This window comes from Mastacembelus armatus, chromosome 20 (genome assembly GCF_900324485.2).
Source record: "Mastacembelus armatus chromosome 20, fMasArm1.2, whole genome shotgun sequence".
NCBI classification, from domain to species: Eukaryota; Metazoa; Chordata; class Actinopteri; order Synbranchiformes; family Mastacembelidae; genus Mastacembelus; species Mastacembelus armatus.
This window is the reverse complement of record NC_046652.1, coordinates 13,685,593-13,711,858: the sequence shown is the minus strand read 5'-3', so window position 1 is coordinate 13,711,858 and position 26,266 is coordinate 13,685,593. Positions and strand designations below refer to the sequence as shown.

The 26,266-nt window shown below is 37.7% G+C and overlaps 3 protein-coding genes and 1 long non-coding RNA gene across 5 annotated transcripts in view; 2 read left to right on the top strand and 2 right to left on the bottom strand.

Moving 5' to 3' along the window:
• Positions 1-4,899, top strand: part of LOC113121631 (collagen alpha-1(XVIII) chain-like) — a 49,748-nt gene extending 44,849 nt beyond the window's left edge. Inside the window, exons 33-44 of the mRNA XM_026292305.1 lie at positions 284-311; positions 499-567; positions 834-859; positions 956-1,054; positions 1,137-1,290; positions 1,425-1,507; positions 1,784-1,912; positions 2,247-2,294; positions 2,387-2,449; positions 2,817-3,014; positions 3,085-3,200; positions 3,293-4,899. Of these exons, the coding sequence (XP_026148090.1) occupies positions 284-311; positions 499-567; positions 834-859; positions 956-1,054; positions 1,137-1,290; positions 1,425-1,507; positions 1,784-1,912; positions 2,247-2,294; positions 2,387-2,449; positions 2,817-3,014; positions 3,085-3,200; positions 3,293-3,494 (1,215 nt within the window). The 3' untranslated portion in view covers positions 3,495-4,899. The remainder of the gene's footprint in view (positions 1-283; positions 312-498; positions 568-833; positions 860-955; positions 1,055-1,136; positions 1,291-1,424; positions 1,508-1,783; positions 1,913-2,246; positions 2,295-2,386; positions 2,450-2,816; positions 3,015-3,084; positions 3,201-3,292) is intronic.
• Positions 2,296-6,116, bottom strand: LOC113121632 (uncharacterized). Its single transcript, XR_003294767.2, has 3 exons — positions 6,042-6,116; positions 5,632-5,709; positions 2,296-3,466 (listed from the first exon to the last, which is right to left on the bottom strand). It is a non-coding gene; the product is annotated as an uncharacterized LOC113121632 (long non-coding RNA).
• Positions 6,117-6,656: 540 nt separating this feature from the next.
• Positions 6,657-11,384, top strand: ggh (gamma-glutamyl hydrolase (conjugase, folylpolygammaglutamyl hydrolase)). The gene is made up of 9 exons (XM_026291699.1): positions 6,657-6,802; positions 6,979-7,087; positions 7,215-7,265; positions 8,818-8,902; positions 8,991-9,129; positions 9,405-9,511; positions 9,792-9,882; positions 9,996-10,130; positions 10,217-11,384. The coding sequence occupies exons 1-9, from the start codon at positions 6,679-6,681 to the stop codon at positions 10,333-10,335; spliced, it is 960 nt and encodes a 319-aa protein (XP_026147484.1). The 5' UTR covers positions 6,657-6,678; the 3' UTR covers positions 10,336-11,384.
• A 1,482-nt stretch (positions 11,385-12,866) lies between these two features.
• LOC113121539 (dipeptidyl aminopeptidase-like protein 6) overlaps positions 12,867-26,266 on the bottom strand; it is a 138,275-nt gene continuing 124,875 nt past the window's right edge. Inside the window, exons 17-26 of one of the 2 annotated variants that reach the window (XM_026292129.1) lie at positions 24,784-24,855; positions 21,194-21,301; positions 19,957-20,026; positions 18,595-18,789; positions 17,691-17,745; positions 17,466-17,565; positions 16,861-16,919; positions 16,692-16,764; positions 16,523-16,596; positions 12,867-13,550 (exon numbers count right to left, since the gene is read on the bottom strand). In XM_026292129.1, coding sequence (XP_026147914.1) covers positions 13,401-13,550; positions 16,523-16,596; positions 16,692-16,764; positions 16,861-16,919; positions 17,466-17,565; positions 17,691-17,745; positions 18,595-18,789; positions 19,957-20,026; positions 21,194-21,301; positions 24,784-24,855 — 956 coding nt within the window. In that variant the 3' untranslated portion in view covers positions 12,867-13,400. The remainder of the gene's footprint in view (positions 13,551-16,522; positions 16,597-16,691; positions 16,765-16,860; positions 16,920-17,465; positions 17,566-17,690; positions 17,746-18,594; positions 18,790-19,956; positions 20,027-21,193; positions 21,302-24,783; positions 24,856-26,266) is intronic. The other variant, XM_026292130.1, reaches the window with a different exon arrangement.

Sequence of the window (26,266 nt, the reverse complement as noted above, 5' to 3'; positions counted from 1 at the left end):
AAGTAGTGCATGTTGTTCTGGCTTTGCCCTTATATCTGTCTGAACTGTTCAAGGATGGTTCCAACATGTTCCTGCATGATGCATGTCAGGTGAAGGCTTAACAATATGAGGTAGTATTAAAATCGAATTAATAGAGAATCTGCATGTGCCATTTGCATGTTATAATATCATTATAGACTGGATTGTATAATAAGTGACAATATAATCTGACAAGTTACAGTACTTTGATTTTCAGTTTCAATCATTAGTGACTGTTGATAATGTTTCTGCTCCATTATTTCAGCTTAATCTCAGTGGAACTTTGGCAAGTGGTAGGTTGGAGAAAGTTTTGAATATATCATTAATTATGAAATGAAAGGTCTGCTTTAACTGTTTTAATCAAAAATATTAATTGACTAATACAATATGCATTTATTTATTTATTTAGTTATAATAAAGTCACCTGTGACATTCATGAATCAGGGATAAGCAGTTGGTTTATGGATTTTTATCTCCAAGGTAACTGTCAAACAGGAATGAAAGGGGAAAAAGGAGAGAGAGGCTTTCCAGGGATGCCAGCTCCATCAAGTGAGTCAACACTCCAGTTTCTTGCAATCAAATCAGAGGATATCAATTCTTCCAAACACCTGAATTAGACTAAAATACTAAATAAATACCAACTGATTTTAATTTCAGAAGAATACTTATTTTGTATTTTCTATTTAGTTTCCCAGTATTTGTTAGAATTTAATTAAATCAACGAGCTGTGATTAAACTAGTTTTTATAATAATTTTTGAAGGTTTCATTTTGTAATTACTTTTAATAACTCCATCCTCTAATTCATCTTTTCTAGAAACATTTCTTCCCAGAGAAGGCTGGGTAAGTTTAAAATGAAAGGTTTTGTCTTGTTCTGGGAATATGCTGGCTTTAGGTTCTGTGAGTTTTGCGTATCTTCATCTGTGCATGAAATCACAGGGGGCAAGAGGTGACCAGGGCGTTAAAGGTCAGAAGGGAGACAAAGGGGAAGCGGGGTTACCAGGGCAACCAGGCATCCCAGGGAAACCAGGATTAGTGGTGAGTTCCATGGATAAACAACCATGTTGTCTGAAGGCAAGTTCATTTGTGCAAGCAGTAACTTCTTCCCAACACATTTCAGGGACCCAAAGGAGAGTCAGTGCTTGGTCCTCCAGGCCAACCTGGGATGCCAGGCTCACCTGGTATCCCAGGCTATGGGAGACCAGGCCCTGTTGGTCCTCCTGGGCCACCAGGGCCTCCAGGACCTACTGGGTTACCTTCAAGATACAGCTCTGGTAGAACTCTTCATTCAAACATATGTCTTACAATAGACATCTTTCATTACACACTGTACTGTTACTATCCAGGAGCCAGTTCATTTATTTTGTTATTTATTTATGAAACGGTTTTGACATTTTTGTTATGGCAGCTCTAACCATCACTGGCCCCCCTGGACCTCCTGGACCACCTGGACCCCCTGGACTGGCTGCATCTACGAGTAACACAGCATCTGTAAGTTGTGTCTGATGTCCACATAAACTGTGTTTGATTTATAATTTCAAGTGTAGTTTTCAATCTATGTTTAGCCGACATAAAAGCTTTTATGTCGTTGTCTTATAAAAACTATCATTATTATAAAGATTGAATGTCAAACATATCAAAGTTTTCCTGTCTGCATTTCTAGGATGATTACTGTCTAATTAATAGTGTTTTGCTGAGTATCTGACTATAATTTCACTGAGCTTTCTTCTGACAATATAACTGGACTCCTCTGCGTTTGTTTTTCAGCTGAAGATATTTTCAAGCCGTGAGAGTATGATGGTTCAAACACTCAGGGACGCAGAGGGAACCCTGGCATACGTCACAGCAACAGGAAGTCTCTTCCTCAAGGTTTCCCAGGGATGGAAAGAAATACAGGTAGTGATTTTGACTAGACCTCCACAGTTTTATTAGTTTTCCTTTTATTTACTTCAGTATTTTCATGGTCAGAAAAGCAGTGCCAGAGCATTTTTCATGTTTCATAATCTAGTTTTGGAAATTTAATGAATGATCAATATTGATTTAATTTATTAACCAACAACAAGTACCATATGTAGTGTAACAAATATAATGCTTATAGGCAAGTATTAATGTGTTTGGATATATCTGGTAGTTTTTGTAGTACATGCATCTCAAAGACAGTGTACTACTAAATATCTGAACATCTGAAAGCTGACTGACAGTCTTGAGTCATTCTGTTTTGCTTGCACAGCTTGGAAGTTTGATGCACCTCTCCAATAACATCATACCACAAGATGAGGTAGTTATTGCTCATCTTTATTAGTAACAAAGGTATTTTGGAACATTGCATTGAAGTATTCATTCATTTAACATCACTTTCTCTATGTTTAGCCTCAAGTTATGTATCAGATAACAGGAGCGACAGAAGAAAGAATAAGTTCAGTTAAAGAAAGGGTGAGTTTAAATCACACTTATTTTACAGTAACTCATTTGATTTCAGTATTAATCAGTAATGGACAATGTAACACACTTTTAAATGAGCTATTGTGTGACTTTGAATGTTATGTATCCTCTTTATATAAAGAAATAAGATCAGTTTGTTTTTTCTCCTTGGACTTTTTTTTTTATAGTTTTGGTATTTTACTTTAGTGTGTAATTACAAAATAAAACGAAACTGTCAGTTACGTTTGCATAAACTATAATCATTTATTTAGTCAGTAAATTAACTTTTTCATTGTGAACAGCACATTGGTCCTACAGTTAAAAACAATTCATCTGGCATCCTGTGAGAATAATGTCAAACTGCTTTCTTTCCTGGCAGCTCAACCTGGTCGCCTTAAATCAGCCACACTCAGGTGACATGATGGGGCTTGACAGTGCTGACCGGCTGTGTTATGAGCAGGCCAAGGCAATGGGCTTGGCTCCAAACTACCGTGCCTTCCTTTCATCCCACAGACAAGACCTGGTCCATGTGGTCTATCCTGGTTTTCGGGAAACTCTGCCAGTTACGAATCTCAGGGTGAGTTTGCTCATTTTATGATCATTCTTCTGTGCTCTGACTGTATCTAAACCAATATGACTTTTTCTAGGGAGATGTCATGTTTTGGAATTGGCGGTCCATTTTCAGCGGTGATGGGGCAGCAATCAATGCCCATCTACCCATCTACTCCTTTGATGGCCGGGATGTTTTAGTTGATCCTTTCTGGTCAGTAAACTTGCTTGACTGCCTGCTTGTTTGTTTCTTTGTCTCAGCCCATCCATCTGCAGTGTTGACATTTTCTGTCCTTTCTCTGTCAGGCCTCATAAGAACATTTGGCATGGCTCCACCAGCAAAGGTCTCAGAGTCATGGACAAACATTGTGAGACATGGCAAGCAGACCACATGTCGGTAATGGGCCAGTCATCCAGCTTGACTTCAGGTCTGCTCCTGGGCCAGCTGACGCGGAGCTGTTCCAACGAGTACATTGTCCTCTGCATTGAGACACACAAAAACCTTTAACTCCTCTCCCATTATCACTCCACCAAAGAACCCATGACGACCACCATATGCGTTAAACACTGAGCAAAGCTTTAAGTGTCTTTGTTAGAAAAGGACTTTTTTTTCAGTACATTATTTGGTGCTATGTGCAGCATTTTGTGTTGTTAAAACACAGGACCACATTTAACACCCTTTCTTTCACAGACTACATTAATAGTTATTTCTCTCCTCCCTCTTCTAGCATTACTCATTGTTCTTTTAGAGGAGTAACAAACTCTTGACAATAGCCAAGATATATACTGTATAGCTAAGCTAACATGAAGTCAGTGCTACACTGTGGAAGTGGAATCATTTTGTGGATTGTTTGCAAAGCAAATTTGCATCCTAAAGACATTGTCTTTGTGTTGGGAAAGTCTAAAAAGTTTTCCATTGACTCCAGTGCTGTGGCACATAATGCACTGTATGCCAAATGCAATACAGAGCCTGGGGGAGGCTACTGGTCTTCTTAGCGGTGTCATATTAATTCATTACAATAACACAACTCTCTTAAGGTGAATGCAGTAATGATTTACTGAACTACTTTACTAAACTTTATTTAAGAAAAGTGGACTTGACAGAAATGTGTATATTGCCGTTCAACCCACTCTATAAGAGTTAGAGTAACACATATTTTGTTTTGCATATTCAGATATGCTGAGGATAAGGTGTCTCTTTCATCTTTAAAAGACTCACAGTAGAGATTGGGGACAAGTGGCTACAGAAAGTTTTTACAAATGATAGAGAGACTGTGATGGAAGTGTAAAAGGTTAAAAGCTACCTGTTCTCTTTACAGTGTTTCAGGAATGTTTATAAAACCATTGTTATGAATTTTAGGGGACGTTTACTCAATATTTCATGGGCCAGACAGTCCCACAGCTTTAATTGTCCCTTGTCCAACAACGGGATGATCAGATAACTAGTGTCGCCACCAAATAAATTTTTGATGCACTGCATTTTTTTTTTCTTGTTCAACATGTTTATCCACATGTTGTTTGTGTTGTAGCTTTTCATACATCTTGGTGATTTCACTCCTTAGCAGCTTTATCTCATATTAGGGTATTTAATTTAAATTCAATGATTTATTTATACCGTCACAGCACATAACATGAAATCAGATGATTAAATTTAAGAATGTAATTTATCATTTGTTGTTTGTCAAATGAAATCTTCTCACTTTTTGCATCTTTTCTATTTTTGTACAGTTTTTATTTAGGTTTATACATTTCTGGAAAATGAATATTTCCCCTAGTGTAAAGATACAATTGAACAGGCGAATATTGTCATGCTTAAAAAAAAAATGTCTGCAAATAAATTCCAACGACAATGACGAGAGCACATGTTTTTGTGTAAATAGTGGTGCCTTGTTTATTAAAGTTTTCCCTTTTAATAATCTTTTCTGGCTTTGTTCTTAGTGAAAATAACAGTATCAATTTATTGTGAAGGGCTTATTTTCTTGGTTTCCTTAATACTGATTATTTTCTTTTATAATGATAAAGACTAAGAATTTCAATGTATTTCATGTTGCACCAGGAGCATCACACAGTAATTAATAATGTTTTGATTCTGAAAATAAAAATAAAATCTATTTTAAGCTAAATTAAAGAATTGTGACAAAATCAACAAGACTGATTCAAACTGAAAATGATTACTTTCTAAATCACCTCAAACTTCTTTGGACTTCTCAACAGAAAGATCTTGTTACTATATGGGCAGACACTCATGTATAAATGTGCATATAATGATCTGGATAATGAGTTAAAATCTAACTTGCCATATGGATCAGGGAACTTTCAGAGAGTGAGAGGAACTACATTTAAGTGGTTTAATACTATGAAGACTGATATCAATACACAATATTTTGGCTAAATGAAAGAGGCCTAAATATTTAATTTATTATTCTCCCTGAGTCTCTGCTTCATTATTCCTGCAAAATGCTAAACTGATATTTCATAGGAAAATGAATGGAACTTTAGGACTATGAAGGGGCAATAATTTATTTTAACTATCAGTAGGAACAGTCAGTTCAAGCTGACTGTTCCTACTATTGTCCATGAAGGAATATGTTAAAAAAAGTTCATTGCTATCTCTCAAGTGTTTTGAGTATATTTCTTAACCAAACCTTAGGTTGTTGGTCTTGTATTCCTTTCAGGTTTCCAGTTATGAGTCCGTCAATTTTAAAGTACCTTGTGGAGTTTTCCTGTGGACAAATAATACATTTGGTGAGTAACACTGCATGCTAATTTTGTGTGTATCCTTGAGGTCCAGCTAATCTTTTATAAAACATTTGCAAAGTCAAATTTTGAATAATTTTAATTAGGTGCCCCGGGACCGGATCCGGTCCCAAAGTTAGTCCAAAATATGTCCAGATATTTCACCAAAGATCGTCGGATAAATGTGAATACAGTCTAACAAATTTTATATCTAATATATATCATCAATTATATCAATTTAGGATTGAATAATCACAGCGACTACAGTTTCTTAATATTTAACAACAGTACAAATACAGTACAGTACGCTGGTCCTTACCTTTCTGTCGTGTTACTTCATATGTGTACTCAAACATGGAGTGTCGCATATTGTTTTGTTCGTTAGAATCCATAGAACAAAGTGCACCCATGTTGGGGGTCATTGTACTGAATGTGACTAGTGAATGGTTGACTTGGTCTTGTGCTTAAGGTTAAAGGTGTTGCAACAAATTTATGACTATTGCTGCATATTTTCCTTCCAAAGGTCGAACATGATAAGGGGTAAAACTTTGTGACTTGTTTGTGACTTGGACAATAAAGTGATTGAGGTACTGTACTTTTTAAAAAATGTATTGCATGTATGTACTGTATGTACTGTATGTAGCATAACATCCTTCACATGCCCAAAATGTTTTTAGTGTTTTTGAAGAGTTTTTAAAAAATATTATTTTCATAATGTATTGTTAGAGAAATAAAAGATTGAGCTCAGGATTTGCTCAACTAATGATACACTGATATGGGTCAAATTAATTAAACAAATTAATAATAAAAAACAACTTCACAGAAGATACTACATATAATACGCTTTGGGTTAATTGTTTACTTATAGTGAAAAGCAGAAAGGTCGTTTTGAGGTCAAGCTTGATGCTTTTATTGTGAAAAGGGTATACCGGAAGTGTTAAAAGCGACCACGTAAAATGCGTGCATTCAGCCAGGCTCCAGTATTGTTTCCCTTTATAGAAATGATTTTATTGTTTTGCATTTGTCTTTCTTGTCTGTCGCGCTACTCTTCAGCCAAGACAAATGACGGACCCATTATTGGTAAGTATTTTATGAAGTTACGTGCTGCGACATTAAGAGAAGCGAACTTACGGGTTGGACACACAGGAGGGCAAAAGCGAACCCCCGTGTTATCAATGCTTATGTTTTGTTTGGGAAGCAATAGCATTACAGCAGACGGAGGTACTGGTTAATTTGGCTGTGTGTTGGCTCCAAAGGTGTACTGGCCCAAGAGGTTAATTCACCTAAACCAAACCGATCAACGTACATCGCTGCCTCATACGTCAAGTTTCTGGAGTCAGCAGGAGCGAGGGTTGTTCCTGTCATGTGAGTCTGTTGTTGTTGTTGTTGTTGTTGTTGTCTTAGTCTTAGGTTCGTAGTTATTCTGTCAGAAGAGAATAGGTAACACCCACTAAATGGAAACTCTTTGCCTCTCTTTTTCATTCATATCCAGGATAAACCAGACAGTGGAGGAGTATACAGCTCTTTTCAACGCCATTAATGGGTAAATGTGTGGAAATGTAGTCAACATGCTTTGTGGGCTTTTAAATTTTAAAAATATATACGCCAAAATGCTCCTAAACCCAGTGTACTGCAGTGGTAAAAAATAAATACATGTAGCACTGCAGTTGTTGTCAAGGCTGAGCTCTTAATACAGTACTTAATGTTAGTAGCCACTGCTCAATTTTCCCATCTAACTTTTATATGTTTGGCATATGTCAATAAGGTCTTCACTTTACTACATTACTTGACTTTACGATGTTTATAACTGAATTTTAAGTTTATAACTAATACATAAATGTATTAGCTGCAGGAAAAGTCGGAGAGAGTTGCTGCTGCTACATCAGTTATAAACATCGTAAAGTCAAGTAATGTAGTAAATTGAAGTGGAAAGTCCCCTAGAAAGGTTAAAGGCTAAGTCCTGTTGGTGGTTACCCAGATATATAGTTGCTCAGAGGTTTGGTTATATCCATAGTATTGTTTCTCCAGTAAAAACAAAACTGTTTGAAAATAAAAAAAAAATCAAAAATGAATAAAGTGGATTGTGGCTTATCACACGATGTGGTGAAGATGCCACACTACCTCTCAAAGATGAGAATTATGATTCATTGGAAGTGTTTTCAAATGGCATTTTTCATTTTGTTGTTGTTTTACAAGAGAAACTTTTTGAAGAGTAAAGAAACATCACTAGTGGAGTCATGAGTGACCGGGTCCAACGCAAACATGAAACCCCCATTTTCCATTTTTATAGTCTTTAGCAAGGTGAACACAGTGGTCCTACGAGGTGGTGCGGATGTTTCTGTGCTTGGTGGCGTCACGGCAGTGTCGCACTCCCTGCACATCCATCCATCCATCCATCCATCCATCCATCCATCCATCCATCCATCCATCATCTATACCCACTTATTCCTAACCAGGGTCCCAGGGATCTGCTGGAGCCTGTCCCAGCTCTCTTTGGGTGAAAGGCAGGGGTACACCCTGGACAGGTCCCCAGTCCATCACAGGGCCACATAGAGACAAACAACCTCACACACTCACACTCACTCCTATGGGCAATTTAGAGTCACCAATCAACCTGACATACATGTTTTTGGACTGTGGGAGGAAACCAGAGGACCTGGAGAAAACCCACACAAGCACAGGGAGAACACATGCAAAGGCCGTGTTGCGAACCCAGGACCTTCTTGCTGTGAGGCAACACTAACCACTCAGCCACCGGCCTGCAAATCTTAATTACAAAAAAAAAAAAGACTAAATAACTGAGGCATACTTTAAATAACAATTAGTGATTAGTATATAAGAGCACTAACTGAATATTTGCTGCATCGGTTATAAACACAATCATATAATGTGGAAATTCACAAAACATCTTAAATCAACATGTCTGAAGTCAAGTCTAATTTTATAAAACAATATCACAACTTTTCCTTAAAGGGATTGTGCAGAATACCACAAGAATTGTACTTTAAAGTTCTCAATTATTTTGTCCAACTTTTGTATGTATTTTTATTTTCATCATTTAAGTGGGTTCCTGTGGGCTGTTTCTTTGTTGACAGGATGCTTTACCCAGGTGGGGGTGTCAGCATTATCTCATCTGGTTATCAAAGGGCTGCAAAAATATTGTATGAACTTGCTATACAGGTAAATATGTAAACTGGTGTTAAGTACATTTGACAGTGTTGATACTGGGTTACGCTGTTTATTAACAAATTTCTGTGATTTTTTTCAGGCAAACAAGAAAGGCGACTATTTCCCTGTGTGGGGCACATGTCTTGGATTTGAACAGCTAACCTCTTTGACGAGTGGAAACACAGTATTGTCATATACCAATACAAGGGGAGGGTCATTGCCTCTGAACTTCACTGATGGTATGATTTTGTCTAAATAGAAGAACCGCCAATTAGCAGCATATTAAGATTATAATGACCTCCAGAATTGTTTACAATAAGTTTTTTCATTGTAATGTTAGCCCTGTAAAACTTTAGACAGATTTTTCTCTACCGAACACAGTATTATCTGCTTTTTAATTTTCTCTTTCCACAGATCACTTTGTTTCAAGTTGTATCAAAAAAAAAAGTTAGCCCTGTTGCTTAAAATATCTTATGTAATTATATATTTGTTTATTGTTATGATTCATTTCAAGAAATCAAAGACAGCAGGATGTTTAAAGGGTTTCCAGCTGAGCTTATGAAAGATCTGGCTTCTGAACCACTGACAGAAATTTCTCACAGGTGGAGTTTGGCATTGTTGGTAAGTGATTTGTTACCACTATTTTCTTAACTTCATTCACCAACATTAACAACAGCAAGTAGTAAAGAACCCTACAGTCAATTAAAAACATTACTGATTTTTTTATTATTATGTATGTATTATTACTGTTATAATATTTTATTGTATTAATTTATTTAGTTTTTTTGCATTGCAAACATGTCAAATGACTTTTCTTTATTATTTTAGTGCAGAAAGCCTAAAGGAGAAAACTGCATAATTAAATTGGGCGCATTGTAAGAAAACACTTTCTTTCTTTCAGTCCTACAACACAAATGACGAACTAAAGAAGTTTTACAAAGTTCTCTCCACAAATACAGATGGAAAAACAGAGTTTGTGTCAACAGTAGAAGGTGAATATAATGCAGCAACCTATTAGCAGTATGTGCTCACAGCAAAAAAACAAAAAAGGACACTGAAATGAACTGTTCAAATAAATAATTCCTCTTTCATTGCTTCTTGGTAGCATATGATTACCCAATTTATGGGACACAGTGGCATCCAGAGAAAAATGCATTTGAATGGACGAAGCCTTTTATTCCACACTCTCGGTCAGCTGTCAAGACTACCTTCTACATGGCTGAATTCTTTGTCAGTGAAGGTATGAACATAGAGATATTTTTGATATGCTAACTAGGCAACATGACACTCTTTTTGTAATCTTGGCATTGTTTTGTCTCCCTATAGCCAGGAAGAACTTTCACAGATTTGAATCTGAGGAGGCGGAGAGCAAAGCACTGATATACAACTACAGTCCTGTTTACACTGGGAACAAGAGTGGTTTTGAACAAATCTATTTTTTCTGATGCTTGTTTGCAGAGTGCTTTTACTTTTGATGTTTTCAGATAGTAATTGTCACATCTGATTCTAAACAAGTTGTAAACTGGAATTGTACATGCAGCATAAGTCTTGATACAGTACACTGTAGTTGGGTTCACAGCTGAGTAATAAATTCTGTTACGGACAGCAGAGACAGGACACTTCCCTTGATTTTTGTATTCATTTAAACTTCTGAAACATTTTCATATAAACCAACCTGACAGTACCAGGTCAGCATGATGAGCTGCAAACGGACATGGTTTGCAACTTGCTGGTGAACAAGGTAGCGCATTTAGCAGATGAAGAGCCAGACTCTTTCTGGAGCCCAAAACAGAGCTGTACATTCAAATTGCATGCAGAACTGTTGTATATCCAAATGTTTTGTGTTTGTCTGTGTGGCCAATCACTAAGTTGCTAAGTAAAAACTTGTAAACAGTCAAAATGGGAATTTTCTGTTTGCACCATGTACTGCTACCCCCAAATGAATTATACCTTTGAAATTCACAACAGATGAGGCAAAAACATTGAAGGCTGACAAAATATCTATTCTTTTTTATTCTAACATTTATCTTCATGCCACAATCTGCCATTAATCTCCTTCTTTGGATAACAAAGTTAGGCATCTTCAAAAAATCCTCAACCACACTGGCAAGAAAATCTCATGTTGCCATAGGCATGTACGGAAGCCACTTCCAACGTAAGTCAGAGACAGCAACAGGAGAACAGAAATGAATCGTCAAATGTAACTTTATAAATCCTTTATGCACAAATAACACTCAGGTAATATTGTTTTTTTTTCTTTTTTTGAATTAAATGAATTACATTTTCACATCAAGCTGACGAGACTGGGTTCTCAATCACAAATGGTACTGTAAATGTAGTTTATGAAGTCCATTAAGGAACATTCAAGATGTCAAAATTACGATGTGGAATGGAGCTACCAGGGGTAGGGCTGCAAATAACCTTTTAACATGCACTGAAATGTAACAAAAATGGCTTTTCAAATAAAAACAAATTAATTTGTGCCTCAAGAGTTCATCAGTTTCCATCATCTTTCTGTCTAGTTACAGCTCTGAGGATATTACCATGTTTTTCTCTTTACAAAAATGCTTAATTTCTCAGGATGTAACGACCAACCGATATATTGTTTTGCCGATTTTATCGGCCAATATGAGTCTATCGCAGATATATCAGTATCGGCCATTATGAGTCTACCGCAGATATATCAGTATCGGCCAATATGCCGCAGATATGTCGGAGATATTAACATTTTTTAATGTGCGTTTAAAATGCGTTAATTTTATTCTGTTTATGTATACTGTATTCTATATACAGCACCAGTCATCTTCAAAGTTTGGACACACGAATTAAAATGCCATTTCCTGTGCAAGTGTATCCAAACTCCTGACTGGTACTGTACTATAATATATGCATCGGCCCCAAAAAAACCATATCGGTCGGGCTCTTAATCATAATGGCTTCTTGCCTTCATCCTTGTATATTTGCTGATTTAAAGAGGGACACACACTTTGCTGTTTATACATATTTTTTTTCCTATTAAAACATTTTAGGCGCAATAATGCATGCTGATTTTTGTTTGGTGTAATGACGTCATTGGGCATATTTTCAGTGTGTGTGTGTAAAATATTTTTTTCTGTGAAACTTCAAAATTCCTTTTCTGAATTAAGCTGCTGAAACTACGTTAGAAAAACAGTTATTGATTCCAAGCTGTAGATTTAAAACAACAGTTGTTATTGTGGGAGAAATGCTAACTTGCTCTCTTGTTGCCTGCTAGATGAAAAGATTGACCATTCTCATATCTGTTGAATATGAAGTTACAGCCAGGGGACAGTTAGAAAGACAGGATACTTAGGGGCAATTAGACTGGCTCAAAAGGCAGTCAGGAGTTAAGATTTAATAGGTCCAGGTGATAACCTCTTATAAATTGAGAACATGAGGTTTTTACACTTTGTGTATGGCTTGAAGCAACACCAACAGTGAATGTAGTTATTTGGCAGATTTTCTATCCTTGAACAGAACTTAGCGACATTTCTTTTTTCTAACCAGATAGCTGTGACTTCCTATTTGGCAGATCTGAAAATATTATCTTCTCAGCAAGAAAGTGAAGAAGCATATTTTACAAAATGTCAAACCATTACTATAAAATTAGCTTGGTTGCAATTCATAAATGCAGTCCATCAGCAGGATGTTGTGATAAGGCACGGTGACTAAAATAAGTTAATACCTCTGTTTTGAAACCATAATATTAAGAAACCCATGGCCTTTTTGTCATCTTCTTCATTTTGCAAGTTATGGAATGCTTTCAACATCACTAAAATACATAAATAAAGCTATACATAAAACCAACATCGGAGAAAACATGAATACTGCAAGAAAATATATCTGTCAAAGCTGAATGTTTCTGTGCTATTTCATATATGGTAAGAACAACAAACACTACCACATTCCGACATGGAAAGTTCGTCACAACTTTAAAAATAGTATTTCCTGTATTCGCACAATTCCAGACACCGCTTAGAAACACTGCCAACCAGTATCTTTCACCCGACATCGGATTTTCATAAATATACAAGCCCACGGGTTATGTGCTGTAAGGTGTTTCTTCTCCTCACTGTAGTCTGCATTAGAACTGATGTTTTCTCTCCACTATTTTTGAAGAGTTGACAATCCTGCTGTGAAGGAGACTGCTTCTTGTTAAAACAGTATATTTTAAAACATCATGTTATGTAATCAGTCTTGGCTCTCTGGAGGGGGCTTTTTGATTTAAACCGAGGGCAGAAGAGGAGGAACGGAGGATGGATGTAGAGTAGGTCTGTTCTCTGCTGGTCAGGCAGTTTCAGATTCAGCATGCAGACACAGGGAGTCCAAATGCTGCAGGTGGAATCAAAAAAGGAACAAGAACTGAAGAATTAAACAAGATGAAGGTAGCATTTTGTGGACAACTGGACGCTAGGGTTGTTCTTGGGTATAGGGGCTGGATGGAGGTTTGGCAGATGATTGTATGGGTGGGGTGGGCCCAAAAAAATCCAAGCTAACCCTCATCTTCATTCTCTTCTTCCAGAGCCTCCTCAATCACTCTCTCTGGGAGCCTGAAGCATTCCTCAAAGAAGTTCACCAGGGACTGGCTGAGGTGCTGCCTTGTTGCTTCACTGTGAATGAAGTGGCCTTCATCTGGGTAGATCTGAGACACAAAGACACAAAGAATAAGTTAAGCACATAAGTACGAAGCTGTCTTTGGCTACAGATTTTCCTCACAGAAATATATTGTCTTTCATGAGCCTCTGAAATTGGCTATGAACGTGTTTGTACTCTTTGCATTTTGAAAGTTAACTTAACTTCGACAGACGAGTACAGAACATACAGCCATGTATGACAGTAAGAGAAATTATTATTACACTAGTCCTTGTGGGAGTAGTGACACAGTTTAACATTTTTAGAAAACTATAGTTACTATAAAATTGTTAATTTCTAAGTTAAATGGGATGAAACAAACATTATTTGTCCAGCTCTTCTATCTGGTTTATTAACTAGACAACTACTCACAGTCTTTTCTGGATTGTCTATTGTCTTTTTTCTAGTAGCATGTTGAATTTATGAGCTTAAGCTTAAAGTTGAAATGCTTTCTATTCTCTCTAGAAGCTCCTTCCTCTGCTGTCACCATTACGTAGTGGCAGCTCCAGTAGGATACCTACAAACCATGTTTTCAGCTAGCTGCATATTTGGGTCTTGGCACCACTGCAGCACTTGGCTCCTTTGACGTTTGACCCACAGTGGTAATCAGTTCACTACTGTATGGTTTAAGTTGACAATGATACATTATATTATAGTGCTTCAACCCTTTAGTATCATTGTTCCATGTTGCAATGTCATGCATATGACAGCTATTATATTAATGATGAACCATATGTGGGTTGCAGTATGTGAAAGAAATTCAACAAAAAACAGCCCACCTATGACGTACCTCATGCCCATCCCTAATCCGCAATTAACATAAGTTAATTAAAGTTAAAACTAAAGTTTCCATGTTGCAAGCTAAATTCAGTTTGCAATGGAATACAGCAACCAATCTGACCATCGGTCCAGCAGAAAAAGAACAACCTTTGCATCCATCTTCATGCCTTTCAAATCCTACAGCTTGCTCCAATCTTAGGAAAATGCACCTGTGTTTACACTGGGTTCTGGACATTGCCTGATCATAGCTCTTTCTTTCTTTGCCTTGTTTGTTTGTTTTTTTAGCTGTAACTAGAAGTGCTGTAACTTATATTTTTTAGGCATCTCTCTCTTTGGCTGCACATGGATGTTGTTGACTCTTTGAACTTTAGCTTGCTCTCCTACTTGCACAAGCAAGTGCTCTCCTCGTGATGATTTGCTGAAACTAGCTTGCCTGACTCCAATCCTTTTCTCGCCAATTTCAAGGCAAGAGCTTTTTGTAACCATCTGGGGTTTGTAGTGCACACAAACTGAAAGGCCATGAAGAGGAATGTGAGGAAAAATTTGCTTAATATGATAAAATGTGTAATGAATTAGAATTACTGACTATATGTCAGCATGCATGAGTAATGATATAGTTTGTTTAGGCCTAGTTTATTGAGTTGTGATTAATTAGGACATTATGTCAATTCATGTGTGTTTATTTTGGCTATTTACTTTTCTCAGAAAGCACTGCCATGCTGATTTTCCCATAAATACACTCATTGGTGTTTTTTATTTTAAATGATTTGTCCAATTATTTGACTTGTGCTGTGCCAAGTGGCTATATTGAGCAGACCATGATTTAAGTATGTTGAAGACCTTAACATAAATATGTTGTGTACTTTATTAATCCCCAAAGGCAAATTAAAATGACTTTTTTGCAGTTAAACACTAAATCATATACAAACTTAACTAGAAGTGTGTATACAAGACATCCATCCCTCCATCATCTATACCTGCTTAGTCCTATTTAGGGTCACAGGGATCAGCTGGAGCCTATCCCAGCTCTCTTTGGGTGAAAGGCAGGGGTACACCCTGGACAGGTCCCCAGTCCATCACAGGGCCACATAGAGACCAACAACCTCACACACTCACACTCACTCCTATGGGCAATTTAGAGTCACCAATCAACCTGACATACATGTTTTTGGACTGTAGGAGGAAACCAGAGTACCTGGAGAAAACCCACACAAGCACAGGGAGAACATGCAAACTCCACACAGAAAGGTCCCTAATGGGTTTTGAACCAGGAACCACAGCAAGAAGGTTCTCTCTATGTGGTTTTCTGGTAATTGGTGTCTCTAAATTGCCCATACGTGTGAATGTGGGTGTTTTTCTGTCTCTATGTGTGAATCTATCCAGATTGTACCCCGCTTTTTACCCAGTGCTGGCTGGCATTGGCTCCAGTGCATGATGACCCTGACATGGGCTAAGATGTAAGGATAATGGCTCGATGACGGATATATTGTCAGAGGAGAGTTGCTGTTTAATATTATTTTGTGTGATACTGTTGACTCCCTGAGAGTCTGAGCCTGTTCACCAGTCATGCAAGTAGGAATTACTTGTGACTTAAATATGGGTTGTGGGTCTGATAATAACAGGTTGGATCGGTTGCAGATCCGCTTTACGAGTGTGGGGTAGTTGGAGTTTTGCAAATTGGACCCATGCAGGACTCTATTTTCATCCCCAGGCTGCCAGAGCCAATATCTCGTGTAGCTTTGGGAGTTAAATAAAGTAAATTAGTTGACAAAAGTGATATGAAAAGGCAGTGTAATAATATTTTTGGAATACACGGGAATCTAATTTCTGAATTAAAAGACATTTTGTGAATTTTCATGTTTACACATTGTGATCTGAAACCTGTTAGAAACTACTGGAAAAACATTGATAATGCATGTGTGCACAGTAACCTTTCTGTTGGTCAATAATGAGCTCTAATGATCATTCAGCCGCAATATATTATATTTCAATTGGATTAGTTCTGGTATAAGTGATGCCCGAGAAGGGCTCATAATCTCATTATGTGGAATAAAGGAATTGTGAAAGCCTAATCCTGTGCCTACTCTAGGATCCCCATTGGGATCACAAAGCTCCCAAAGGTTGAAGAATAACTGAACCAAAGAAAGAAACACCAGGATCACCAGCAGCTGCATTTAAAGGCAGGAAAGTAAATCTACTTACCTGTAAGGAGTAGTTGGCCTTTTCGTTGATGAGCTGGGAGATCAATTTTGCTGTATGCTGGAAATGGACTTTTTCTGGAAAGAACATAAACACACAAAATATTTAATTTAATTTTTGTATTGTTTTAATTTAATTTATTCATTTTTTTCCTTGTTGATTCTTGATTTACCATCAGCTGTTGGATGGATAATAAGAAACTTCTTATCTATGAACTCAGATGCTCTGTGTGCTAAATTTGCCATCTGAAAAGTAAGAGACAGCAACAAATGAGGTCAAATATATATATATATATATATTAATGGTCATTAAAATGTAGTAAGAATACAGTTGAATCTTACTGTGTATGGCCTTGGATCAGGTTTAGACAGTCCAAGATACCTCTCTGAAAATGCTGAGGCTGGAGAGGGAGAGAGAGGGAAGATCTTTCAATCAGGATTTACTCATTAAAATCAAATCAAAACTTCATGCTAGTAAGTGTTTTATTTTAATCTTTTTCTTTGGTCAGTGTCTTCCTTCTTCATATTCAGATGTATTCATCCATCTACATATTTTTGACTCTGAGGGCTGTTGTGGACCACCTCCATTTGCTATTTTAAATGTGTGTCTCTCACACCCTCTGGCAAAGTGAGAGAAATCAAATAAATGAGAAATCACTCACACTGCTCCTCCTTAATTTGTAGTTTCCTGGCTCTATCTGCCTACAGGTACAAAAGCACACACTCTCGCTCTCTTTTTCACTCTCTCTCTCTTTCTGTCACTCTCCTGAAGCATACAATTCTACATTTCACAAATTCTATGTAATTGGTAGCTGAGGTGACAATGGTGTAGTTAACTCTGTCTGGCATTGTTATGATTACAGTCCAGGTGTACCTGCACCGTCACACTGTTAAGGTGGACAGACATTAAAAAAATAAAAAATAACATGCAAAGAAACAAAACTCACCATATAATTCAAAGTCAGTAATAGGTGAAAGGACAGCACCACATTTCACAGGAGAATCCTCACCACTGACCAACAGACTGGTCACATATCCTCCATACACCTGTAATACAAAAAAAAAAAAAATACATGTAATCAGAGATTTATTCCTAAACTGACACTCTGAGACCACAATAGTCCAACCTGGATGTAAAGAGTTTATCAGCTACAGACTGAGACTATTCTTGCCTTTCCAAAAGCTCCGACTCGTGTTTTGTCAACATAGGGCGCTTTCAGAATAAAACTGCAAAAGAAAAACATTAGTTCTAGTTAGAATACAATTTTTACTGATATTTGCATAAACTGTTTCACAATAGCTACTGTAGTTAATACACATATATAAGGTTGTTTCAGCAGCAGTGTTCACAGAACATATACTATATATATATATATATATATATAGTATATGAGAACATATACTATATATATATATATATATATATGTATATATATATAGTATATGAGAACATATACTATATATATATATATATATATATATATATATATATATATATATAGTATATGAGAACATATACTATATATATATATATATATATATATATATATATATATATATATATATATATATATATATATATAGTATATGATATATATATATATATATATAGTATATGAGAACATATACTATATATATAGATATCATACTATTACTACTATTGCAGGTGTAAAAGCAACAAAATGGAAAAGACAAAATGGATCAGAGATCCTTATTTTTGTTTTGTACTGTGCGCTTGAGAAACAGATTTACTACTATTACAGTTATTAATGCCATATTTTCAATTCTCCTGTACAAACATGAAATGAGATGTTTATATAATTTTCTATAATCATCTTTTTTCATAGATTAATAGTGGCCTTATGTAAACACAATTACAAACCTATTGGTAAACCCATGTTAAACTGTGGGTTGAGACATGAGACATGTAAAGTATAAAACATATTTATACTGATCCAAAACTCTATAAGAACTAACAGTGAATCCTAGCACTACACAGAGCTATTGGGTGCAGGTTTAGTCTAATGTCTTTCAAGTTTTTAAGAAGATCAAATGGAAATTTCCAGCTCCACGTACTTGAGTGCATCCCTCTGATCCTGCTCCTCAAACACACCCACTTTCTTCTGGATTCGATGCAGCAGGCTTGTGCCCTGGAAACCACTGCCTCGTCCGTCACAGTGCACCACGATGACACCAAAGCTGCTCACCAGCACTGTGGCCCAGTCCATGTGAAACTGCTCTGACACTGTCTGGCCACCAGGTGTCCCATCGCTACACATAAACAACAACAATAAGACAATTCAAGGTATAACCAAGGCTGCTAAACACGACGTAGTGTCAAAAAAGATGCTGTGGTTATGAATGAACATTTCTTGAAACATGTTTGGGTTTAGAGCATCATGGTGCTTAGCACAGTTGCCTGCCAGCTCTGGCCTTTCTGTGCAGAGATTGCATGTGGTTGCATTGGTTTTTATATTCCATACTAAAAATTAGTCTGGAATCTCATCATTTGAGATTGAATTCCAAAGGGTGGGGCAATGGACGCAGAATAAACTAGTCAGAGAAACGAAGGATATGACACATGCAGTAGAATAGTCTCGAACGACTACACGGTGTTATCACCAGTTCTGTGCATATTTCTGAACAGAGTAAACAGCAAAAACAACCAGTTGTAGAAAGATTTGCGGACTTGGGATAAGCATTGAGTAACGTTACGAACAAGTCAGTGTGTATATGCAAGGCTTTGTTAGATCTGGTTGGATGGCTGGAGCGTAAACACTGCCCTATTGCAGAGAAACAGCTGTGATTGGCCTGTCTCATTTGAGACTGGCCGAAAAGCCTCCCTACGGCAGGGGTCCCAGACCCACATTCTTTCACTAAGAAAGGAGTGAGTCTGGCTGGCCAGGCTAACGGTTTCCTCCCACAGTCCAAAAACATGTATGTCAGGTTGATTGGTGACTCTAAATTGCCCATAGGAGTGAGTGTGAGTGTGTGAGGTTGTTTGTCTCTATGTGGCCCTGTGATGGACTGGTGACCTGTCCAGGGTGGACCCCTGCCTTTCACCCAAAGAGAGCTGGGATAGGCTCCAGCTGATCCCTGTGACCCTAAATAGGATCGAATTGAAAATATTAGAATACAGGAAATGATTTTTGGTTTTTGTCTCGCTGAAGTGTTCAAGTAGCAAAAGGAAATGAAAGCTAATGAAAAAATTAAGTGGAAAAGAGGTCAAGGTCCCTAATTCTCAGTGTAATTATTATCCAAAGACAGTAAAGGACAAAGAAGCAAAGAAGTACATCTTTGTATTGAGATTAATAAGCACTGATTAGAACTCTTTACAGGTTCTCAACTAATAAGAACAGCCATTGGAGGGAAGTGTGGACATAAGTCTTCATTGCTATGAAAAACCTTTTCTATGTGTGAAAATATGCTCATACATACACAAGCAGGAGCACTGGGTAGTGTGATGTGTCCACAAATCCAGCAGGTTTGAGGAGCTGTATTGACAAGCCTGTAATGCAGACACAAATTCAATTCATATACTTTCAGTTAAAGTACACATATATTAAACCACATGTACTGCACAAAAGTAAGTAAAGGAGTAAGGGAACACTTAAATCACAGATGGCGTCTCTGTCAACAAATTAGTTAAAAATCTACTAATGTATAATTTGTCCAGAAGACAATGAGGTAACGGTCAGTGGAAACCAATCATCAGCTCATGGGGGGCTGTATTCAGAATCACACTAGAAATCAAGTGAAAAATTGAAATCACAGGGTCATCCAAGTTGCATCAATTTCATCAGCAACTCATAATGTGGCTCAGAAGTGTGTATGCACATGAGAGTCCTTCACATTCCAGGAACTGTCTGGACTACTCCAATCAGGCTGGGGATTGTCCTGCACCAGGAGGAACTCAGGGGCACCTGCATCGATATAATGTCTGACATCATTGGTACCTCACAGCTGTCAGGTTGGCTATGACATAGAGGTCTGTGCGGACGTGGGGATGGATAGTCTTAGTGAGCAGACGGCTAATCGGCAGCCAGCAGCAGGAGTGAGGAGGGGGTGATCACAGAGCCAGCAGGATAAGGGATCTGGAAAGTGCCGGCACAAATGGACTATGTGGGGGTGAAAACATAGTCCTGTTTGTCGACTGTGCTGGCAACAAGGGAGGGCTCTACGTGTGGTGCTGCTCCGGTAGGATCGGAGCAATGTGTCCAGATAGCTCTGCACGGACAGATAGTGTAGGATTCAATCTGGGTGGCGAGCTGGAGAAAGACAGCCCAAGCTGCTGCAGAAGATAGCCGCTGAAGATGGAGCTTTTAGCTAGGAGCCCAGAACAATAACATCAAGCTAATAAAGTGTATTATGGCAGGCAGGAGATCCCACAGGAGCAGAGAAAATGTCATACTCCTTTTGCACAAATGGATGTGCCATCTTGGAGTAACCGGACTACCTGTGCAAGCTGATTGGGCTTCAGGTACTGCCTCAGGACACTATGTCTTAGACTGGCAGCATGCAGGTGTTTAGTAGTAATAGGTGGTAGGTTTGTGTAACCTTGTTTGATAAAGTCACCCACAATGGGCAATGTGCTCATTTCAACTGCACAGTGATGTTTATTGTTATTATTATGTGCATCTGAAAAACATGGAGGTTGTGTCTTTTGTGTACATACTGTATTCATCCATGCTGATTTCTTTGTATTCCACTGTGGGCATCTGCATTGAGTCAACAGCCAGCCTCAGGTTCTCATTGCTCTCCAGTCTGTATACTTCCATAATGCCTGCAGACAGCACATGATTAGCCATTAGGACCAAATCCTGGAAAAATATGTAAATTATTTTTGATAAATGAAGAATGAAGAAGAGCTATAAGACAGCAGCTACAAACAATATCAGAACCTTTCATACTCTCAAATTTTAAGTATGAATTTGCAAAGCAGACAAAATGCCAGCAGCTGATACTACAGCCTGGATTCTCATAAGGCAAATGCCTTGAGAGATTATCCTAAAAATTGAACCAGCTATACTTAATAAGCAGCTACAGCTGCTTTGTGCAACACCAAGTTATAACTCTTGGTTGTCATAACCTCTAGAGTTAATGGTGAACCAACAAATACTGCATGATGGGATTGGTTTCTATAAAAAGTCAAATGTCAGGATTAAGGCTAGAAAGAACCGGACACCTTTCAAGGCTGCCAGACTTCAATTACACCTTCTGAAAATACAACTTTGCCTGGATTGCTGACTTGAGCTGTGCACAGCTATAACTGAGTTTTAGTATGATGCTGAATAACACTGCTGAGTGCATAATCTCAGTTATCATATCAAAATCTTCTTTATACTTTCATGACCTTACATCCAAAAAAATTGAAAAGCAGAAAAACATTTTATTAGGGCTGCTAGAGATGTGAGTCAATCACTATTTCAGACCAGAATTAAATGTCTTGCTTTTGAAGACATTCATGGCCCCTTCAGGATGAATTTTAAAAAACGTTTGGTGAGCCCTTAACTGTTAATAGAGCACCATCACTGGGTTATGAAGTGATCATGGCTATATGCCAGTGACTTGCAGGTGAATGAGCTGCACTTTAATATTGACAACATAGGAAAGTTCACTTGCTGAGATGCAAAAGTGTCTGTAGACTAGTTAGCAATCATGATCTTGACTTTTTTTCTAGACTTTTCTTTGAACTTCATCCCCCACCCAGTTTCCAAATATCCCTGGTACTATTTCCTGACTCCACCCACTACACTTCTAATATCCTGATAGCCCAGTCCTGTTTCCCCATTGTTAACCTGTTTTGGACTCTAATTGTTTTTGGACTTTGCCTTTAATCTGTTTCCTGTGGGCTGCCATCAACCTTAGTTTGGACTCCGAATTTGGGTCTGTGATGCTTTTGGTAATTTACATTTCTGATCAAAAAAAAAAAAAAATTGTGGTTATTTGATTTTCCTTTTAAAATAAAAAAATTAAAATTGAAATACAAGCCATGTCTCTTTAATATAATAATATTAATTGATAATTGAAATTTAAAAATTGGTTTTGATTTTCTTTCTATATGTAGCATAACAAAATAGAAAATAATGAAGAAGCAAAAGCATTTACCAACTATTTATGTCAGAATGGTAGCTGGGGGTGTCTTCGCTGTAAATTAGATTTGCCTTATTTTGGCTTAGTTAAGCAGTTGATCACCATAACTGTGACCACTATACAATAAGAGGTTTCCACTAAATATGTATCTACTGGAACGTCACATGAAGAGTTGGCATTTGAGAGGTTTCCCTAGTAGTGAATTAAGTATATTCATTGAAAATTGAGACAGGCATGGTAATAAACCCTTATTCATTATTATGTGATTTGTGATTTCTGACAGGTCTCAACTCGTAGTGTATAACGTTACTTGACTGATGATAGAAACGTGGCCTTGTTTACCGGAGCATCTGGTATTTTCACCTCACTGGACCTTAATCCAAGAACTCACTATGAAGTTCATGGTGAGACAAAAGAGACTTTAGCAGGTTCAAATATCATGGCCCCGCCTGTTATCATTCATGAGAGCACCTGCAGGTACTGCTGGCTCAATTCCACAGCAGACTCGTAAAGGCGTTACTGAATAGCATTTCCATTAACTTAACAGGTAAACTAAAGCTAATGTTGCGAAGCGAACGAGTACCAAGTAACTATGTTGTGGAGTTGTATTTGAAATGACTTTTCTTTACCTGAAAGATGCGACAGAGTTTTTCGAGAGACAGCAGGCTCAATTTGTGGCAGCGGCAGCAAGTTGTGGCATCTTCAGTGGCATTTCCAGGTGCCACTGCAGATGCTGGGAGTGCCACTACATATGCCATGGCATTTTAAAAGGTGCCACGGCATTTTAAGAGGTGCCACTGCATCTGCCACGGCATTTTAAGAGGTGCCACGGCATTTTGGCATTTTGCCAATAGTTAGCGGCACCCAATCTTCTTGAAATGCCCATATGTCAGTATGCCAACTCTGATGCCACTCCATTTGTCTGTACATAACACTAAAATAGGTACCGCTGTAATTAAGGTGCCAGTCCAGTTGACATGTATGTGGCCACTGAGCTGCCGGTGTATTGTCGTCACTGTACAAAGTGACATAATCTTTGATATATGCTGGTCACAAGATGTTTTTTGGACTGATGATTGCAATACCCACATTAAAACACCAGGGAATAATAATCATAGGCTATAGGCTAATACATAAATTAGACTTATGCTTGCGCTTGGATCATCTCTTTGCTGTTACCTCATTGAAAGCATGACAAGTTAATAGACTAGTCTTAATAATGACCACATCTAGATTTCATTGCTATCATAAAACTTCATACTTTTTTGAACACCACTCATTAATCTGACTTGTTTTTAACATAATCAGGGTTTTAACATAATCATAACCATGAGTGTGTAATTGCAATACAAATTCTTAGAGCTAAGTAATGATAAAAACAGCTCCTTATGTGTCTTGTCTCAAACGTGCTTGTTTTTGTTTCTGAAATCCTCAGCCAGAACACTGTCATCAGGTTGACTGAATTACAATGTGAAATGCTTGACACATTATGCTTCATCCAGTATTGGTAAACTCAGGCCTACGGTGTCTGAAGTTGAGATAAGAAATTGTTATTCATGGTTTTATGTTATATTGGCTAAATTATACAGTTTATACTTCCATTAGCAAAACATTCCTGGGTCATTCACAAGAAGCCTTGATGCTTCTGTGAAGCTTTTAACAGCCACTTGCCTGCATTAGAGATCTGCTGTAATCTTATGTCAGCAGTATGACTTGTAAACTTTCATTGGATTAAGATCTGTGGACACTTTAAAAAGCATTGTCACAGTGAAGCAGCTTTGGGGTAAAGGCAATGTATAAATAAATGGACTGACACACACACACACACACACACACACACACACCCTCACACACACACACACACACACACACAGACACTTTAGTAATTAAATTACAGTATCCTGACATTGACACTGTGCATGTCATAACTGAGTGAAGATATCCATTGTGGAGACTAATGTGATTACTGCCATCATACTGGAGCTGTCCAGCAGACAGACAATGAGTCAGTGTTCAGGTGGTCATTGTGCAGTACAATGCAAACACTTCTGTCTGCTTTCAACAAGATCATTTTCAATGTAGTTATTATGCAGCTGGGTACAAGGTCAATAGTAATGTAATAAATTATTCTTGTAGATGCCAATCTGTGATTTAGTTGATTGAAATACTCACTTTCCCCATCTTGTGTCTCACTTGTTGGATCTCTTTGTGTCTTGTAAACAGCAACAAATGGGATGTCTGGACCTGAAAAAAAAAAAAAAAGTCTGGTAGGGTCACATTGCCAGATTTCCACAGTTTCTCATTCACATAAAGCAACAGCACCATTCTAAAAGATACCAGCAAGTTGCAATTGCTCTGCTTAATGTAATAACAAATAATATCAATAGTAAATAATAAATACATTTAAATAATTCAAATATTTAAAATATGTTTTTATATTAGATTTTATAAGATAGTACTATTGTGACCAGCAGGTGCATATAGTTTATATAGTTTTTTATAAGGTATGAGTCAAGGCTGAATTTCTCATGAAATGCCCAGTGATGCCAAATCAGAGAAAGAGGACCTTCTTTACTTAGTTGATTTATGTAACACAATAGCTGCAGTAGCTTTTCTAAATCTAGGCCACAAACACAGACAGAGTCCCTCGAGCTTAGCCCTAAAACCTTAAAAATGAAGGTAGGAGGGGCAGCAAAAGAAGTGATTAATGGGATTGATGAAATTAGGAACAAGAGACAGGAATACTGCAGTTACAAAGTATACCAGCCACTTGCTTATTCCTCCTTTTTTCTTCTTTCCACTCTCTCTGCTTGTGGCAGTGATATCAAAGACTTATCTATGATAGACTCATTTTTCAAGGATTTGGACCTCTGACTATTACTGGCACTATTGGTCGCAGTAATTTCTGGGACCAATATGGAGGTTTGATGGTTGGTTCCCTGTATGATCTGACTTCAGTAATGAGCACTTGTTTTGGATTGATCTACTGAAATTACAGAAACATTAGGACACCAAGGGCTGTATTGTGGAAGGGTGCAAATTGCACATTCCGATATTTTCTGATCGTAAAAAGCACTCTGTTCTTTTAGTACTTTCATTCCCAGCACAGTGCATCTAGACCACAGGAGAAAAAACATATTGAGATGGGAGTTCCCTTTCTGTTGGGAAACTGGTTTTTTGACATAGTGATGAGAGTAGGTATCTATGGACCAAGTCTGTTTTAATCAGAACGTCACTGTTTTTTTGATAAGTGGTCCCACCACAAAATGCAAAGTGCTGCAAATATAAACCTTAGATGGTATTTTCTAGTGAAATTCAAACTTTTGCTATAAAACTATAGTTCTGTCTCACTGGGGCGCAGCCCTCTGGGCTATCACTAATGGGTCTTATCCCATTCCTCATGCTAAGCACTAAAGAGAAATGAGCAATCTCTCGGCTCTATTGGCGTTCCTACTTCGCATATAATTTAGAGAAGAGCACAGTGCAGCTATACTGCATACAAATTCTGCTCTCATGCCTAAATGCATTCAGCAGCTCATTCAGATCCAGGTGATCACTCTGGAGTGACTTCTCCCCCCACCCCTTGCCTCTAAGTAGCGAGCGGACTTTCATCTTCTTGCCCTGCGTGTGGTGGCATGCAACGTGGAGTGCACAG